The sequence below is a fragment of the Grampus griseus genome (assembly GCF_964374135.1).
Source record: "Grampus griseus genome assembly, chromosome: 1".
In the NCBI taxonomy this organism is placed as follows: Eukaryota; Metazoa; Chordata; class Mammalia; order Artiodactyla; family Delphinidae; genus Grampus; species Grampus griseus.
In genome coordinates this window covers 178,728,489-178,746,943 of record NC_139017.1, presented here as the reverse complement: position 1 = coordinate 178,746,943, position 18,455 = coordinate 178,728,489, and the positions used below count along the sequence as shown (strand labels likewise).

The 18,455-nt window shown below is 59.8% G+C and overlaps 2 protein-coding genes across 3 annotated transcripts; both read left to right on the top strand.

Annotated features, from left to right (window-relative positions):
- Positions 1 to 738: 738 nt before the first annotated feature.
- Positions 739 to 9,514, top strand: TAS1R1 (taste 1 receptor member 1; the record flags this gene model as incomplete). Its single annotated transcript, XM_082671234.1, is given in 11 exon segments — positions 739 to 929; positions 2,880 to 3,177; positions 5,214 to 5,783; positions 5,789 to 5,869; positions 5,873 to 5,950; positions 6,410 to 6,498; positions 6,500 to 6,617; positions 7,129 to 7,249; positions 8,506 to 8,938; positions 8,940 to 9,123; positions 9,127 to 9,514. Coding segments are annotated over 11 exon segments (2,472 nt in total). The 3' UTR covers positions 9,436 to 9,514.
- Positions 9,515 to 9,936: 422 nt separating this feature from the next.
- Positions 9,937 to 17,434, top strand: ZBTB48 (zinc finger and BTB domain containing 48). Of its 2 annotated transcripts, none has more exons than XM_082669977.1 (11): positions 9,937 to 10,009; positions 10,602 to 11,298; positions 11,784 to 12,025; positions 14,198 to 14,309; positions 14,932 to 15,024; positions 15,377 to 15,463; positions 15,664 to 15,818; positions 16,289 to 16,425; positions 16,496 to 16,660; positions 16,911 to 16,999; positions 17,098 to 17,434. In XM_082669977.1, exons 2-11 carry the CDS (start codon positions 10,609 to 10,611, stop codon positions 17,392 to 17,394), a joined length of 2,067 nt encoding a protein of 688 aa, XP_082526103.1. In that variant the 5' UTR covers positions 9,937 to 10,009; positions 10,602 to 10,608; the 3' UTR covers positions 17,395 to 17,434. The 2 variants fall into 2 exon arrangements, with proteins under 2 accessions (XP_082526103.1, XP_082526104.1); XM_082669978.1 differs by lacking the exon at positions 9,937 to 10,009 and adding an exon at positions 10,051 to 10,076.
- Positions 17,435 to 18,455: the final 1,021 nt, after the last annotated feature.

Here is an 18,455-nt window from a genome sequence, read left to right as displayed (position 1 = left end):
TACATTATGCAAAAGCCCCACCCCGGCTGCCTGGAGAGGGAAAGTCAGATACCCTGAGTCCAAGGCCGCCTCTCCGGAAATCCACCTAGGATTTTTTTTTCCTGCAGAGAAAGCGCCAGGATTGACGTTTTAAACAAAACCAGTCTATTTGCATGCATTTGTCTTTGAGCTGAAGGGAGCAACCCTGTTTATAACAAGGCGAAATCGGGATGATTTACTCAGAATTTCAATTTCAGGATACTGAGGACTGGGGTGGGTGTGTGGAGTTGCAAGTTTAACTCAAAGCCTTGTCTCACTGGGTCAACTGAGGCCCAGGTAAAAGGTTTTAAAATCCTCAGCTCCCAGAGAGCAACTTTCCACACCCTGTTCCTCAATGCCCCCAGAGAAGATGTGTTCCAGCCTTCCTCTGCCCGCCCCCAAATACCAGGGCTCTCTTTCTGAGCCAGGTGAAGCCACAGGCAGCAGTGCAAGGACAGAACCCACAACCGTCCAGAGGAAGGGCCAGTGGGTGCCACCTGGTTTGCACCTGTGCCTTTACCCTGCCCGGTTCCTGAGGAGGACTGCAGCCCCAGACGCTGGAGGCAAACAGCCCGCTTCCTATAACTGGGTTCCAGTCCCACCCCTTTCAAAGGCATGAAACTGGGAAGCATGGGCAGCTGCCGACCATTCTAGTTAAACGGCCCGGCCTGGTCCCAGGGCGCGGCGCGGCCATGCCAGGTGCAGGGAGGTCTGGCCAGCATGTTACTCTGGGGGGCGCGCTTCATCGGCCTGCAGCTTTTCCTCTCCTGCTGCTGGGCTTTCAGCTGCCACGGCACCGCGTCCTCCTCTGACTTCAGCCTCCCTGGGGATTACCTGCTTGCGGGCCAGTTTCCTCTCCACAGTGACCATCTAGGGGTGAGATGCAGACCCACAGTGACCTTCTGTGACAGGTGAGTGAGGGGTCAGCAGAACTGTCACCTAGGGGGGGCCCATGCCTAGGGGCCCTCTGCCAGCCCCCCTCAGCAAGACCCTGCCCGTTCTGCCTCTGGGGTGACCGTCTGAGCTGCCTCCAGTCCCTACCCAACCTGCAGGCGCCACCTTCAAGTGCTAGCTAGCCCCTTCCCTGGCACCTTGTAATACAGTTTCCACTTTGTAATATGTCCTTTTGCCCTGGCTGTTAGAGTCCTTTGTCTTTTAATTCCATGCCAGTTGTTTCCTGGCTTTGTGATGTAACTAGATGGCAAGGATTAAGCAAGCATGGCCTTTCCCCTCCTCCGTCTCCTCCCCCACCCCATTCCTCCCCAAGTTCACACTCCTTAGTCTCCCAGATGGCAAGTACAGTCCTCCAGGGGAGGCTTCCCCCCATGTGGGAACACACAGCAGTAGATGCTTCAGGAGCTTAGCAAAGATAAATTAGGTTGGTGTCTTCATGAAGTCAACAGTCTAGGTAGAAAAAACAACGGCTTTTCTTATAAAGAAGATAGTTTCTTGCCATCCATACAAGTGTTAGATTTGGGCAGCTTGAAGGTAGCATGGCTCAGCAGTAGGATGCCCGAAACATGAAGCACACCTGACAGCCAGCCCAGGAGGAAGGTTCTGGAAAGCCTGGCGCAGGAGGACTGGCCCAGAGAGCTACAGGTGGGAGCCTGGGAAGAAAAGCCTTGAGGAGGAGATATATGAACACCGGCTTCAGGTAACTGAAGGGCTGTCACGGGCAGGAGGTACTGCATTTCCTTCCAGCGACTCAAGGACAGAAGTGATAGGAACGATGGGAGAGCCTAGCAACAAGCAGAGAGGCTGGGAAATGGAACAGGCTGGCACACTCTCCAAGGAGGGCTGAATCATGTCCCCAGTGCGCCCTTGTCGGTGTTTCCCAGAGAGGCCATGAGGAACACAGGCCCTCATCACAGGCATGAGTGTCCCAGTGAAAAGTACTAGTTAAACAAGGTTAAGCATGGACCGTGGTTAATTCCATGTGTCAACTTGGCTAGGGCCTGGTGCCCAGTTGTTTGGTTAAACACCAGTCTAGATGTGGCTGTGAAGGTATTTTTAGACGTGGTTAATATTTGTCTATTTTTAAGATTTTTTTGATGTGGACCATTTTTAAGGTCTTTACTGAATTTGTTACAATATTGCTTCTGTTTTACGTTTTGGTTTTTTTGGCCGTGAGGCATGTGGCACATTAGCTCCCAGCCAGGGATCGAACCCACACCCACTGCACTGGAAGGTGAAGTCTTAACCACTGGACCACCAGAGAATTCCCATAGATGTGGTTAATGTTTAAATCAATAGACTGAGTAAAGCAGATTGCCCTCCATCATGTAGGTGGGCCTCATCCAAACAGTTGAAGACCTTAAAAGATGGAGGTCCCTGGAAAAAGAAAGAACTCCACCTTCAGCCTCAGCCTCGACTGCAAAATAAAGTCTCGTGGGAATTTCTAGCCTGCCCTGCCAATCCCAGACTAGCCAGCCCCCATAGTCCATGAGCTAACTCCTTAAAACAAACCTCTCTTGTCTGCTCTCCCTCTCACTCTGTCTCCCTCTCCCTCTCCCTGTGTATGTATGTATGCACCTCATCTTGGTTCTGTTTCTCTGGAGAACCCTGACTCATATAGCAGGTTTCTCTCCTACAGCACTTGGGAGCCTTTCAGTGCTGACATGCTTGTTTGGGGGGAGGTGGGCATGGTATGTGTATTTCTCCAATTTGCCCCCTACCTCTCCGAAGGCCTGTCAACAGAACCATGTGTGCCACAGGGTCCACACTGAGGTCATGGTTGTAGGGGGCTGAACAGATGACCTCAGAGGTTCTTTTCTACCCCCCAAGCCTGGGGTTCCAGGAGACCAGAGGGTCTCAGCAGGGCCTTTTGCCCTTTTCAGCTCTCAGCCTGGCTTTCCCTACAGGCCTAGCACCTTCAATGGCCACGGCTACCACCTCTTCCAGGCCATGCAGTTTGGCATCGAGGAGATAAACAACTCCACCGCCCTGCTGCCCAACGTCACCCTGGGGTACAAGCCGTACGACGGGTGCTCGGAGTCAGCCAACGTGTTTGCCACGCTGAGCCCGCCAGGGACGCGCTACGTGGAGAGCCAAGGAGACCCTGCCCACTACTCCCCTGCGATTGTGGCGGTGATTGGGCCCGACGCCAGCAACTATGTTGCCACCACTGCAGCCCTGCTGAGCCCCTTCCTGATGCCCCTGATAAGCTGGCGCCCTGGCAGTTCGCTCATCTCCCCTCCTGCCAAGTCCAATGTGGGCTGGGGTGGGTGGGCAGGAGCTGCCATGCCTGAGGCCAGCCTGGACTTCCTGGGCGGTCACTGCTCGTTAGTCACCTGCCTGGCATTCCTTCCTGTCCAAGCGCCGCTTCCAGGTCTCCCTGCCTCAGTGCTCACTGGAAAATCCATTCTCCTCGGAAACTTCTGCCCTTCTTTCTCCTCCCGCTGTCCTATCACCTTTGTGCAGAACTGAACACCCTTTGTTTCCCAGCCCCCCAGACTCAGGCTCAGAGGTGTGGCATCTGTCCCTGTGCGGGCCAGCCCCGTCCTTCCCCTACTCTGCTCATCCATCGACCTCTCCCTGGGCCTCCTCCCCCACCCACACGCTTGCCCGTCTGTCTGTCCTCCTCCTCTTCCCTCCAGGCGCTTCTCCTCTCAGACCTGGCTGACCCTGCCCTGCTTCCATGCAGGCTTCTCCGAAGAGTCCTCTGTTCCTCTTTGCTTCTCCCTCTTTGCCTTGACTCCTCCCTCCGCTGCCCTGGACTCTGCCCTTCTAGCCGGTGCTGGAAGGTGCAGCTGGGTAGGGACTGGACGTGGTTCAGGTGGCTAGGACCGTCTTGCTCAGGTGGGCTGGTGCAGGGCCCAGTAGGTGGCCTTTAATCCATTTGATCTTTTTTTTTTTTTTTTTTTTGGCCCCATGCTGCTCAGCATGCGGGATCTTAGCTCCCCGACCAGGGATCGAACCCATGCCCCCTGCATTGAGAGCTTCCAGTCTTAACCACTGGACAGCCAGGGAAGTCCCTCCATTTGGCCATTTTGACACTTTCCCTTAGCATTTATGACCCTTTCACTTGGGGCACTTCTTTCTTGGTCTCCTTTAGAGAATTCTGCCCCCACCACCGGCCCCCATCTCCTCTGAGAAGGCGGTGACTCCCTAGGGCAGACCCCTCCCCTTCCCAGGCAGGCCGAGGACAGGGCTGAACTTCCTGTCTCCACCTTCCTTCTGACCCCTGAGCACCAGCCTGATTTCCAGACGCTCGCCCAGCGCCCAGCGTCTCCACTTCATGGACCCAGCAGGCCCCCAGATGAACTTCCCTCCCCACGTAACGCAAGCCTCTTGTCTTCCTGCATCCCCTGCCTGGCCCGTGTGGCAGAGTGTCTGTCTCTAGGGAAGCCAGAAACCCTGCAGTCCCACCTTCACTCCCTTCCCTGCCCCTACATTTAGCTCATCTCCATGGCCTCTGCCGGGGTCGGTGGGGGAGGGGGCCCTCACCGCTGCCAGCTGTCCCTTCTTCTCTATGGCCACTGATGCAGCTTTAACTGACCGCCCTCCCCTCTCATCTAGATGATTCCATCAGGTCCTAGGAGTTCTCTGTGACTCTGGCCTTGAGCCTTTTTGTTGTTGTTGTTAGTTCCCTGACCAGGGATGGAACTTGCACCCTTAGCAGTGAAAGCTTGGAGTTCTAACCACTGGATAGCCAGGGAATTCGCCTGGCCTTGAGCCTTTTTAAACACGTTCCTCACTGATCAGAGATCAGAGATTCCTCACAGATCCTAAAACACAAGTCTGATGTCACTTCCCTGCCTAAACCCTGAGGCCTTGGGATAAAGCCCCAGCCCCCCAGCAGGGGGCTAAGGCTTCCCACCCTGACCAGACACACCTGCTCAGGCTCTCTTTCTTCCTGGATCTGAACTCCAGCCGAGTTCAAGTCCCTGAAGGGACACACACACACACACACACACACACACACACACACCCCATTTCACTCCCTGCATGCGGCTGTGGTCCCTTTGTCCACAGGACAGATTCCCATTCTTCTCCCAGAAGTCTCCCTGGGGACCTACTCCCTACCTGACTTGTAACCTGTTAGCCTCGTGTGTCAAGTGGTGCTCTGCTTGAGACCCTGGGCCAGGACCTTGTCTCCATCCTCCCCGTGTCCCCGCGCCCAGCACAGGGCTGGCACTGGGGGGGGCCCTCATTCGAGGCTGATGCCACAGAACTTGCTGAACTGAACCCCACAGGTCAGCTCTGATGCCAGCAGCGTGATGCTCAGCGTGAAGCGGCTCTGCCCCTCTTTCCTGCGCACCATCCCAAGTGATGAGCGCCAGGTGGAGATCTTGATGCTGCCGTCTCGGAGGTTCGGGTGGGTCTGGATCTCCATGGTGGGCAGTGAAGGTGACTACGGGCAGCTAGGGGTGCAGGCGCTGGAGGACCAGGCCACCCAGCAGGGCATCTGCGTTGCCTTCAAGGACACTGTGCCTTTCTCTACTCAGCCGGGCGATGAGAGGATGCAGAGCGTGATACGCTGCCTGGCCCGAGCGAGGACCGCGGTCGTGGTCGTTTTCTCCGGCAGGCAGCTGGCCAGGGTGTTCTTTGAGTCCGTGGTGCTGGCCAAGCTGACTGCCGAGGTGTGGATCGCCTCAGAAGACTGGGCCATCTCCAGACACATCAGCAACGTGCCTGGGATCTGGGGCAACGGCACAGTGCTGGGTGTGGCCATCCCACAGAGGCGTGTCCCCGGCCTGAAGGAGTTTGAAGAGCCCTATGTCTGGGCAGACAAAGGAGCCCTTGGGCCTTGCCTCAGGGGCTCCTGGAGTGCTGGGCTTTCACGGCACAGAAGATGCCCACACTTGGAGCGTTCTCCATGAGCTCCGCCTACAACACGTACCAGGCTGTCTAGGCCGTGGCTCACAGCCTCCACCAGCTCCTGGGCTGCGCCTCTGGAGTCTGTTCCGGAGGCTGGGTCTACCCCTGGCAGGTAAGGCACTTAACCTGCCACTGGCACCCTATATCAGGGTGCTTTCCTGAGGCAAGCAGAGCGGTTCCTCTTCGGCTACCCTAAATGCAAGGGGTCGGGGACAAAGGCCCCCGACTGGAGGCCGATTCCTTCTCTGAGGCTCGTGTTAGTCTTCTGTTCTCTGAACTGGGGCCCCTCCCACCCATCATGCCTCAGACCCAGGGCTTGAAACCTCTGCAAAGGGCTCCTTTGTTAGAGACTTCCTCTCACTCAGGAGGCTGGAATAGGAGGGTGAAGGGGCCTCCTAGGAGGGGAGAGAGCCTGAGCAAGGGACCAGAACTTCCAGATGGGCTGAAACCACCCAGATGGAAGTTCAGCAAGGCCCCACGCACTTGCTCCCTGGGCCGTCTGGGTCCCAGCGGGTCCTGGAGGAGCAGCCTGTGCCAGCTATGGCAGCGCCGTTATCCCTGTTTGTTTCAGCTTCTGGAGCAGATCCTCAAGGTGAATTTCCTTTTACACAAGGACATTGTGACATTTAAGGACAATGGCGACCCCCTCTGCAGTTATAACTGCCTGGGACTGGAGTGGCCCCAACTGGACCTTCAGGGTCGTCGGCTCCTCCTTTTGGTCTCCAGTTTGGCTAGACATAAATACGATCAAAATCCGGTGGCATGGAAAGGACAACTGGGTAATGGGGACATGTTCACTCACCAGGTGATTGCCTGACAGGCAGCCTGGAGCACAGGGACAATGTTGACACAGAGCAGGAGAGGGGATCCCAGGTATCAGGCCACTATGACTCTCCCCAGCCCTGCCAGGGAAGCTCCACAGGCTCACGGACAGACGCCCGGTCGTCACTGGTTCACACAACCAGGGGCTCTGCCCTGGGAGTAATCCGCGAAGGCGGATGCCCAGAGATCCAGTTTTCCATCCTAAGAACGAGTGTCCCTTGAGCTGGGCCCCTCCGCATGGTTGCAGAACACCTGTGGCTTCTTTTTTTTTGTGGTACGCGGGCCTCTCCCGTTGCGGAGCACAGGCTCCGGACGCGCAGGCTCAGCGGCCATGGCTCACGGGCCCAGCCGCTCCACGGCATGCGGGATTCTCCTGGACCGGGGCACGAACCCGCATCCCCTGCATCGGCAGGCGGACTCTCAACCACTGCGCCACCAGGGAAGCCCCTAGCCTGTGGCTTCTTGCAGGTGCCTCAGTCTGTGTGTTCCAGCGACTGTCCTGAAGGGGACCAGAGAGTGATCATGGGCTTCCACCACTGCTGCTTCGAGTGTGTGCTCTGTGAGTCCGGGACCTTCCTCAACAAGAGTGGTGAGTGACCCAGTGATGAGTGGGCGAGCCACCCAGCACTCCTAGGGTCTGTAGAGCAGATGAAAGGACCTCCCTTGGGCCACACATGTGCAGAACCAGGGCCCTGGTCACTTTGCTGCCAGTTAGGGACAGGTTGGGGGACACCTTCCATCAGACTGAATTCTGATCAAGCAGAAAGAAACAAGCAGTTGAAGGCCTCATATGTAGCTGAGTTTCCTTCTTTTCTTTCTTTCTTTCTTTCTTCCTTCCTTCCTTCTTTCCTTCCTTACTTCCTGCCTTCCTTCCTTCCTTTCTTTCGTTTTTGGCTGCATTGGGTCTTAGTTGTGGCATGCCGGATCTTTCGTTGTGGCCCATGGGCTTCTCTCTAGTTGTGGCATGTGGGCTCAGTGGTTGCAGCATGTGAGCTTAGTTGCCCCGCAGCATGTGGGATCTTAGTTCCCTGACCAGGGATCAAACCCGTGTTCCCTGCATTGGAAGGCAGATTCTTAACCACTGGACCACCAGGGAAGTCCCCCTAAATTCAACCTCTTTATCCAAACAGATGTGGCTATCATTCCCTTTGTGCCCTCCCATGTTATCTGTATGAAGTCCCTTCTGTTGTCTATGCCAGTGACAGCTGACACCTTGAAGAGCTTGGCCTGAATGCAGATACTAGCATGTCTGCAGCAGGACAAAAAGCATACTCTACCCAGTGATGCAAGGTCAAGACCAGAGAGTAAACAGAGGTAGCTAAGGGCTCAGCCCAGAGATGGACTCCAGGGGCCACGTGCCTTCCTTTTACTGTCTCTGCGGGCGTGGGAATGTATCTCTTATTTCCTGAGAGAGTCAACTTAGAGAAACCACAGAGCGGCAGCTCAGGCAGGTGGATTTGGCTAGTTGGAGTGCTGGGGAGAGACGAAAAGACCCTTCCTTTGGGGCTGGCTGCTCACATTGGATCATAGCCTCAAGGTTATGTGGGTTAAGGCCCTCTCTACGACCTCTTGGTTTGCAAACCCCTTCTGGGTTTCATGGGACCATGAGCCACACAGAACCGATCCAGGTGTCTCCACAATCTGTAATTAACACAGGCATGTTGAGGAAACACTTGGCCTGGGGGCCCTCACCCAGGGCTACCCCCATCTTGCTGTGCCTGGCAGAGCCTAGCTCCTGTGCTACAGCCCTCCCAGAACCTTGGGGGCTTGCACGGCCTCCCTTCCCTTCCCCATTCCTGCTATGCTCACCCGGCTCTCAGGAACCCTCTCTGCCTTCCCTTCCAGACCCCTACAGCTGCCAACCTTGTGGGAAAGAAGAGTGGGCACCTGAGAGAAGCCAGACCTGCTTCCCATGCACCGTGGTGTTTCTGACTTGGCATGAGCCCATCTCTTGGGTGCTCCTGGCAGCTAATACGCTGCTGCTGCTGCTTGTGGCTGGGACTGCTGGCCTGTTTGCCTGGCACCTAGACACGCCTGTGGTGAGGTCGGCTGGAGGCCGGCTGTGCTTCCTCATGCTGGGCTCCCTGGCGGGGGGCAGCTGCGGCTACTATGGCTTCTTTGGGGAGCCCACTCTGCCCACATGCCTGCTGCGCGAAGGCCTCTTTGCCCTTGGTTTTGCCATCTTCCTGTCCTGCCTGACGATCCGCTCCTTCCAACTTGTGTTCATCTTCAAGTTTTCTGCCAAGGTACCCACCTTCTTCCGTGCGTGGGTCCAAAACCAGTGCTGGCCCGTTGGTGGTGATCAGCTCAACAACCCAGCTGCTTATCTGTCTAACGTGGCTTGCGGTGTGGACCCCACTGCCCCCCAGGGAATACCAGCCCTTCCCTCAGCTGGCGGTGCTTGACTGCACAGAGGCTAACCCACCGGGCTTCATGCTGGCTTTCGCCTACAATGGCCTCCTCTAGGTCAGCGCCTCTGCCTGCAGCTACCTGGGCAAGGACCTGCCAGAGAACTACAGCGAGGTCAAATGTGTCACCTTCAGCCTGCTCCTCAACTTCATGTCCTGGATCGCCTCCTTCACCATGGCCAGTGTCTACCAGGGCAAGCACCTGCCTACGGTCAACATGCTGGCCAAGACGAGCAGCCTGAGTGGCGGCTTCAGCGGTTATTTCCTCCCCAAGTGCTATGCGATCCTGTGCCGCCCAGATCTCAACAGCACCGAGCACTTCCAGGCCTCCACCCAGGACCACACCAGGCGCTGTGGCTCCACCTGACCAGTGGATCCGGCAGGGTCAAGCCGGGGCAGGGTGGACTGGAAGTCTCCACTGCTCTCAGGGTTGAAGGTGGAATGGGGCGCTCAGGACCTGGGGTGTCCGGGAGGCCTCTGGGCTCCTCAGCCTTGGCTTGGGAAGTGTAAGCCCACGGGAGAGCTCAGTCCGGGCTGCGCTGGCTGCCAATAAAGAGGTGAAAGGTGCGTCTTGGCTGTGCTTCCTTTCTAGGGCGAGGGTAGGGCGCTGTCTCTTCAAGCCTGAGGGCGCTGCGCGGCCGGGCTAACCGCAGCCGGAACCTCGGGACTCCGAGCGGGGAGTAGACTCAACGTGCAGCTTGGCGTTGCTAGGCAACCCCAGGAGGCGGGCCCAGCGCCGAGGGAACGGAGCTGGCCCCGCCTTTCCCTGCACCCCATTGGCTGTTATCTACGTGGTACCGCCTCCAGGGGCCGGAGGTAAAGGCTAGGGCCTCCGAGGCATCCAGCCCCGACCGGCGCGCTCTGACGTCACGTCCGGCGGCGGTGGCGGCGGCGTCGTCGTCTCTGTACGGTCGGCCCGGCACTTAACGCCGGGGCAGTTGGTCAGTTGGGCTATTAGGGCGACCTGGCTTGGGGCCGGAGGGGTTGGCTTAGGGAGGACCGGCCCGGGTGAGGAGGTCGGGAGGAACGGGTCGAGGGAGGGGCGCTGTGGGCCGCGGTGACTGTTGACGGAGTGTGACCGCGGCCGCCTTCCGCCCGGCCGTTCCGGACGTGTGGGCGCGGCGTGGGCCCCGTTCACCTGTCTGCCGCCGCCACCCTCCCCTGCGTCGGGCCCTCTCGCTGTGCCAGGCTGATGAGTTCGCGCTGGTCCCCCGCCTCTTTTCTCAAACTTTTGATTTCCTCCCACCAGCACCCTTCCCGACTCTGTCCCCACCTAGTCCGCCTGCGCCTTCGCCACCACACTCTCTGGCCACCCCCGATATGTGCTGCTTACTTGGCCCCGGCCCCCAGGGAGGCTTTCAGTCCGTTCCTGTGTCAGCTTACACCTTCTAACCTTGATCTAAGCCCTGCTTATAATAAATGTGACTGAATAGAGTGTGCCTCCGCTTACCCTCTTCTCAGATCCAGGGGCTTTCTCTTACTACTGATCGGTTGGACTGGGCAGGGGGTCACTGTTGCCTTTCTCCCTTTCAGACGGACCATGGACGGCTCCTTCGTCCAGCACAGTGTAAGGGTTCTGCAGGAGCTCAACAAGCAGCGGGAGCGGGGCCAGTACTGCGACGCCACCCTGGACGTGGGGGGTCTGGTGTTCAAGGCGCACTGGAGTGTCCTCGCCTGCTGCAGCCGCTTCTTCCAGAGCCTCTACGGGGATGGCTCAGGGGGCAGTGTCGTCCTCCCTGCCGGCTTCGCCGAGATCTTTGGCCTCCTGCTGGACTTTTTCTACACTGGCCACCTCGCCCTCACCTCGGGGAACCGGGATCAGGTGCTCCTGGCAGCCAGGGAGTTGCGGGTGCCAGAGGCTGTAGAGCTGTGCCAGAGCTTCAAGCCCAAAGCCTCAGTGGGACAGGCACCAAGTGGCCAGAGCGGGCTGGGGAAACCCGCCCCTCGGGATGTGAACAGCCACCTCAAGGAGCCAGCAAGCTTGGAGGAAGAGGAAGTTTCGAGGACGCTGGGTCAAACCCCCAGGGATCAGGAGCTCAGCGGTAGTCCCAGCCTCCAGAGGCCCCAGCTTGGTCTCCCTCCTCAGAGTGAGAACCCCTCCTTCCTCCGTGGGAAACTCAAGCAGGCTCTGAAGCTTAGTCCCCCTGAGAACAAGGAGCCTGAGGATGGCAGAGTGCCCCCAAGGCCCTTTGAGGCTGAAGGTGTCCAGCTGCAGGGCGGGAGTAACGAGGTACTGTGCCCAGGATGCTGGAGCAGGGGAGGCAGGAGTGGGGAGGAGAGACTGACGCTTTTCCGGGATAATCTGGACCCTAAGGTAGAATCTGTTTTGTGGGTTTAGAACAGATTTCCTCCAGATGTAGGAAGCCAGCTCCACCCTGCTTCCTCAGGCTGACCTTTCTGCAAGTCGTGTTCGTGGCTGCCAGCTTCTTGGGGTCGAGTGGGCAGCATCAGGTGTCTCCCAGGGTAGTGAAATCCAGGCAGACTTCCAAGTTACCCACAAATAGAGCTCCTGCTCTCCAAACCCGAGATTTGGATGCTGCCTGCCCTGGGACCCTGAAGGGAAGAGTCACTGGTGAAGGGACCTGTCTGGGGATGTGCCTGGGTTGGGACTTGGGATGGAACTGGATGGAGCTGGCTGCCCCGTAGATCCGTCCCCAGCACCCCTGCCGATTAATTTGGTGACCTCGCTCCCTCCTGCTGCCTCTTCTGCTCTAGTGGGAAGTGGTGGTTCAAGTTGAGGATGATGGGGATGGCGATTATGTTTCTGAGACTGAGACTGTGCCGACCAGGAGGAAATCAAACATAATCAGAAAGCCCTGTGCTGCCGAGCCAGCCCTGAGTGCAGGTTCCCGGGCAGCCGAGCCTGCTGAGAACGGAAAAGGTACAGCGGTGCCGGTTGAATGCCCCACGTGTCGTAAAAAGTTCCTCAGCAAATATTACCTAAAAGTTCACAACAGGTAAACGTTCTGTTTTTCTATTTTCTTTTCCCATCTGCTGTTCCCGTGTTGCGGGAGGGGGCCTGCATCCCCACTTCTGGGCCGCGTAGGGGCCCGGGGCTCCACCTCAGACCCACAGAGCGCCTGGCATTGGCGTCCTCTGGCCTTCGGGGAGTGAGCACCTGACCTTGGTTGGCTTCCTTCTTCCTCGCCCTCCTGCGAGCCCTCTGCTCGGAGTGGGTCTGTGGACACCTTAGTAACAGGTTCCACATGCTGTGAACATGGACCTCCAGCTGGCTTTTCCCAAGGGGGTGAGAGAAGCCTGTGGCCCCGTGCTGTGGCTGTGGCCTGACTGTAGGTGTTTCTAAAGCCTGGCAGTGTGGGCTTTGGGCCAAGATGTCGATCTTTAGGGTTGGTGCCACCCACATTTCTGGGGACAGGTTAGCTCTGAGGTGTCAGCAGAGCATGAGAGACCATTCGTCTAAAACTGCCGTGTCCCATAAGGTAATCAGATGCCACACGAAGGTATTTTAATTTAAAATCAAAGTCATTAAAATTAAGAAAGTTCATTTCCTCAGTCACACTAGCTGCATTTCAAGGGCTCAGCAGCCACATGTGGCCCCAGCTGCCGAATCGACAGGACGGACATGGAACATTTCCATCATCCCAGAGCATCCTCTTGGAAGGCGCTGCTCCAGGGGCCTTGCTCTCTGCGGGGCCTGCAGGGACGGCAACTAGGTGACACGCCTTCTGGTCTTGCCCCTCCTTAGCCCAAGACATCACTTGGCGCGATTTCTTGCCAAGCCAGGCTGGGCCATACATGTTTTCTCAGTATGACACTCTCAGAAGCCACTAGCGACCGAATGGAGTTGGAACTGGGGCTGAAGCCCATTTGCTGTCCCTGCTCTGGGGGCAGCTGCTGCCAGTGGAGCATTTGGGGAAGTCACCCTGGGGTGATCTGTGTCTGCCTGGACGCTCTCCCAGTGTAAGACTTGGGTACAGGCACTGACCCCATCCTTACCTTGGGCTGCAGGCTGCTAGACCGGCCCTGAGAACTGGGGAGGGGTGATGGCCTCCTGAGGTCTTTGGGGCAGGGGACAAGGACAGTCAGTATCGCAGCAGAGGATGAGAGGAGTGTATGGCCTCTGGCAGGTTGTCGGAGCTCTCTCCACGCCACTCCCGGCTCTGAAGTCAGGGTTCATTTAGCTCATTCAGTGAGCTGTCTGCCTGGTGGCTGGGCGCACCGGATACCTTAGTGGGCAGAACAAAGAGGCCTTGTGGAGCTTGCCTTCCAGCAGGGCGATGAGACCCTGAACTACCAGATAAGAGACTCTGCAGTGTGATGAAGGCCGTGGGAAAAAAGAAAAGGACAGCAGTGCCAGGGGGCTGGGGAGTTCAGGGTGGGGTCAGGTTGCGATTGTAAAGAAAGGAGATAATCCAGCAGACTCGAAGTGCAGAAGTTTGCCTAATGGATGGCTGGGGAGAGCGCTCTGGGCCAGAGAGGGGCCAGAGCAGAGGCTCTGGGGTGGGAGGGGGCCAGCAAGGTAAGGGGCAGGCCAGCAGTGCCCTCACAGGCCCCCAGGCCTTTCTCAGGGTGAGATGCCCAACGTTAGAGGGTTCTGAGCAAAGAGGCGATGCGATCTGGTTGTACTTGAGGGCCCGTCTGGCTCCTGAAGTGGAAACCCCACGGGAGGTAGGCGTGGAGCACGGGATGGGTAGGAGGCCCAGGCAGCGGCCCAGGGATGGCGTGGCCGCACTAGATGGTAGCATGGAGGCCAGGTGAGGTGGTCAGATTCTGGCTGTGGTTTTGAAGGCTGAGCCCATGGAAGCTCCAGGCAGACTGCGTGGTTTCTCCAGGGAGTCAGGGCCCCGGGATCATTTCTGTCTTCGGAGAGATGCTGGCGGCTGGGCCTCCCCATCGGCCTGTGGCTCTGGGGCAGCCCCTCCAGCATGGAACTGTGCCGTGCCCTCCCTTGCAGAGTCTCCAGGAGGGAGGAGGGTTTCTGGGCTCACCCCTGCAGCTTCACCAGCTGTGTCTGGCCGAGCCTCGTGGAGAGCCTCAGGCGTCAGCCCAAGTCCAGTCTTCCTCTGCCGCGGAGCACAGCACTGTCAGCAGAGGTGCTGGAGGGGGCCTGGGTGAGGGAGGGCGGCAGGTGCGCTCAGCCCCGACACCCCCGTGGCTTCTCCCAGCAGGAAACACACTGGGGAGAAACCCTTCGAGTGTCCCAAATGCGGGAAATGTTACTTTCGGAAGGAGAACCTCCTGGAGCACGAAGCCCGGAACTGCATGAACCGCTCGGAACAGGTACTTGGGGGCCGGCCTGGGTCCTGGCGGGCAGGGCATGCTGGCCTCTGTCTCTCTGCCACCTGGGAGGGGCCCCCAGGGGACTGGCCTAGACGGGACTGTAAACTCAAGTACTGCAGGGTCCTTGGATATCATCGGGTCCACTTCCTGGCACATGTGGCGGGGACACAGGTCCCAAGGGCGGGCGGCACAAGCCCAGGAGGGACTCTGTAGGAGGCATTTTGGGTTTGCCTGCCTGGGCCCCTGGGCTTTGGAGAAGGGGTACTTCGGTGGGGGATGGCTGCTGAGAAAGGCCACCTGGCCACCTCCCCCCACGCCCCTGGCTGGCCCGTGTGACTCGGCGGCTAACCCCCACCTCTTCCTAGAGGCCTGTCACCTGCAGGCTGCGGCCCCGTCCCCGGCCTGGCCCCCAGCCTGGCGTGGTGGGCTTGCAGCGTTCTGCGAGGGTCAGCGTCAGGGCAAGCAGGTTACGTGTTGCCCTCTCCCACCCTAGCGCCCCCCCCCCGGCCCCCCCCCACCCCGGGCAGACTCTTCCCAGCAGCGAGTGGAAGCCTCGGCCGAGGCTGTCATCGAGGCAGAGGCCCCCGCTGACGCCGGTCCCGCTTGCCCCTCACACTGCCAGGTCTTCACGTGTTCCGTGTGCCAGGAGACATTCCGCCGGAGGATGGAGCTGCGGGTGCACATGGTGTCCCACACGGGGGAGATGCCCTACAAGGTCAGGCTCGGCTTGTCCCCATGGCTGGGGGCCGAGGGGCGGCCCCAGGGGCCCTCCCGCCTAGCCCTTTACCTGGGATGGTGTCGGGGGGCCTCCCCCTCACCAGCCGTCAAGGAGCCCTGCCCTCCCTCCCCGTGTCCCCGTGTCCCCGTGTCCGGTGCTCCCGCATCTTTGGGCAGGGCTGCCGTTTCTCTCCGCGGAGGGCAGCCTCAGCCTCGGCGTGGGCGTAGCACCAGAGGCCCTCCCCAGTGTGGCCTTCACGCCCGGTCGGGAGCATCTCGGGCTGTGCCCTGCCTTTGGGTTCCCGCCCTGGCAGCCTGGGGGCCTCAGGCGACCGCGGCCTGTCTTCCAGTGCGCCTCCTGCTCGCAGCAGTTCATGCAGAAGAAGGACCTGCAGAGCCACATGATCAAGCTGCACGGAGCGCCCAAGCCCCACGCGGTGCGTGCCAGGCCGTCCTGAGGGCCCTGAGGACCGGGGCCGCGCACTCCGATGCCGGGCACTAGCACGGTGAAGGCGGCCGTGGCCGCGTCCAGAGTGGGCGGGCAGTGCGGTTTCCGCCATGAGGGGTCCAGGGGGTTCTGTGGGGCTCCCGGGCGGCCCTCCCTCCTGACCCTCGCCCTGCTCACCCTGTCCCTTAGTGTCCCACCTGTGCCAAGTGCTTCTTGTCCCGGACGGAACTGCAGCTGCACGAGGCTTTCAAGCACCGTGGGGAGAAGCTCTTTGTGTGTGAGGAGTGCGGCCACCGGGCGTCGAGCCGAAACGGCCTGCAGATGCACATCAAGGCCAAGCACAGGTGGCGTGGCCCGTCTTCCCCAGGGCCTGGCCCCGCTGCTGCCTCCAGGCCCGTGGGCCGCCTGGGAAGGCAGAGTCTGCTGCCGCTCCCCCAGAGTGCCCCCCACCCTGAGTCTGGTGCCTGTAGCCTTTCTGGGTGGGGACGCCTGCGGGATGAGCAAGCCTGCTGGGCCATGGAGGCTGCGGGGGAGGGGATTTCAGGCAAGACCAGGCTCCCCTACCCCCGCCCTGGGCAGCTTCTCAGTTTCCTGTGGCTCCCGGGATGGGGCTCGTGCTCCTCTCCCAGCCTTGCCCAAGCCCTTTCTCCACCAGGCAGCTCGCAGCAGCCCGGGCCCATTCCCAAGGCTCAGGCCGGCTGGCTTCAGCCTTGCCTGTTTCCGTGGCTCGGGCCGGCCTGTGTTCCCAGCTGCAGTGGCGCCAAGGGGGCCACTTCCCTCGGTGACGCCTCTGCCCGTGTCCCCACCTGGACAGGAACGAGAGGCCGTACGTCTGTGAGTTCTGCAGCCACGCTTTCACCCAGAAGGCCAATCTCAACATGCACCTGCGCACGCACACAGGCGAGAAGCCCTTCCAGTGCCACCTCTGCGGCAAGACCTTCCGCACCCAAGGTGAGGCAGGCCGTCCCCTCCCTGTCCTGGGGCTAAGGCCCGGTGGCTGAGCCCTCACCTTGTCCCGCAGCCAGCCTCGACAAGCACAACCGCACCCACACCGGCGAGAGGCCCTTCAGCTGTGAGTTCTGCGAGCAGCGCTTCACGGAGAAGGGGCCCCTGCTGAGGCACGTGGCCAGCCGCCACCAGGAGGGCCGGCCCCACTTCTGCCAGATCTGCGGCAAGACCTTCAAAGGTGCCTTGGCCCTGCCCCGGGTGAGCCCCGGGTTGGGGAGAGAGGGCCACAGGGGCTGTCACAGGCTCCTCCACTGTGGAAGCTTCTGGCCCGCAGGCAGGGGCGGAGGCTCCCCAGGGCATTGGGCAGTAGTGACCTCAGGGTGGCGCCGGAGAGCCTGGCAGGGCCCAGAACCACCGCCGCAGGCTGTGTCTCCTCTCCGGGCTGGAGCCCTGCTCCCGCCCCGACACTGGGCCCTTCCCTCCTGCAGCCGTGGAGCAGCTGCGCGTGCACGTGAGGAGGCACAAGGGGGTCAGGAAGTTCGAGTGCACTGAATGCGGCTACAAGTTCACCCGGCAGGTAGGCCTGGGGCCAGCCTCCTCCTGCCCCCGCCCCCCGGCCCCTGAGCCCCTCCCCCAGATGCCTCTGTGCCCAGCCTGAGCGCCCGTCCCCGCTAGGCCCACCTGCGGAGGCACATGGAGATCCACGACCGGGTGGAGAACTACAACCCACGGCAGCGCAAGCTCCGGAACCTGGTCATCGAGGACGAGAAGATGGTGGTGGTGGCGCTCCAGCCGCCCACCGAGCTGGAGGTGGGCTCGGCTGAGGTCATCGTGGAGTCGCTGGCCCAGGGTGGCCTGGCCTCCCAGCTCCCTGGCCAGAGACTGTGTGCGGAGGAGACCTTCTCGGGCCCGGGCGTCATGGAGCCCTCGCTCATCATCACGGCCGCCATCCCCGAGGACTGTGAAACGTAATCCTCCCCGCCTCGCCGACACCCCCCGGCCCCCAGCCCACTTGGCCCCATCCCCCAATAAACCACATGGCTTTGGACTCGATTGTTCTGGCCCATCCAGCGGCCTGTTCCCCGGGAACCTGGGCTCCAGGGAGGTGCTGCTTTCCCACCGTGTCGTCTAGAAGAAACGGTGTCCTGCCTGACCCTCCGTGCACCCCAGAGCTCGGCCAGTGTTGGGAGACCCCAGCCAAATGAAACTTGGGCAGGTAGCTTTGGGGGACAAGCCTCTGGCCAAGGGCGCTCTCATCTTTCTCCATGTGGCTTTTAGAACCGGGACCAGTGGCCAGGGCCCTGGCGGTGGTGGCTGGCCCAAGACAGGGGCCCCGTTACTCTGCAGCCAAGTGGATCTGGGGGCCTGAGGACAGGCAGGCTTGTGGCCAAGCGCGCTCTGGACCCTGGCTGGCGGCATGACCACGGACAGGACCTTCCCCTGGGGCAGAAGCTTGGTTTGCTTGTCCAGGAGGCTGGCTTGGCACATAGGCAGGGCCAGGCCTAGAACAGCAAGCGGCCCTGGTGGTACCCAGGTTCTGCAACCTTGGGAAGAATAGCGTGTGGGCTCGGGAGGCCACTGCCTGCATCCAGATTCCTTCCCAGCTCTTGTTTAGAGCTGTGACCCGGGGCAAGTGACTGAACGCTTCACTTGCTTACTTTTTAATGGAATTAGTAACAGTGCTCGAGAATTAAATGAGAAAGCCTGCTGTTCCAGTCCACTGCCGGGTAACAGACGACCCCAGAGTCGCCCTCGGGGCCAGGGGGCAGATCCGCTCTCAAGATGGCTCACTCGTGTGCCTGGCAAGTTGGCACTGGCCGTGGGCCGGGGTGCCTCCCATGGGCTGCCTGGGCTCCCTCACAGCATGGTGGCTGGGTGCCAGGAGGAACGTCGCAGCAGGCCGAAGCTGCAAGGCCTTTCTGTGACCTGGCCCTGGAGGTCAACAGTGCCACCCCTGCCGCGTTGTATTGGTCCAGGCAGTCACCAAAACGTCATTCCTTAGGTTCAAGGGGAGGAGTGTCAAAGAATCCGCA

Excerpts from the sequence above, each read along its gene's own strand:
- ZBTB48 (XM_082669977.1), top strand. The coding sequence starts at position 10,609 with ATGGACGGCTCCTTCGTCCAGCACAGTGTAAGGGTTCTGCAGGAGCTC. Across the intron at positions 15,464-15,663 it reads GAGCGCCCAAGCCCCACGCG|TGTCCCACCTGTGCCAAGTG; the intron begins GTGCGTGCCAGG and ends CCTGTCCCTTAG. Across the intron at positions 17,000-17,097 it reads GCTACAAGTTCACCCGGCAG|GCCCACCTGCGGAGGCACAT; the intron begins GTAGGCCTGGGG and ends CGTCCCCGCTAG.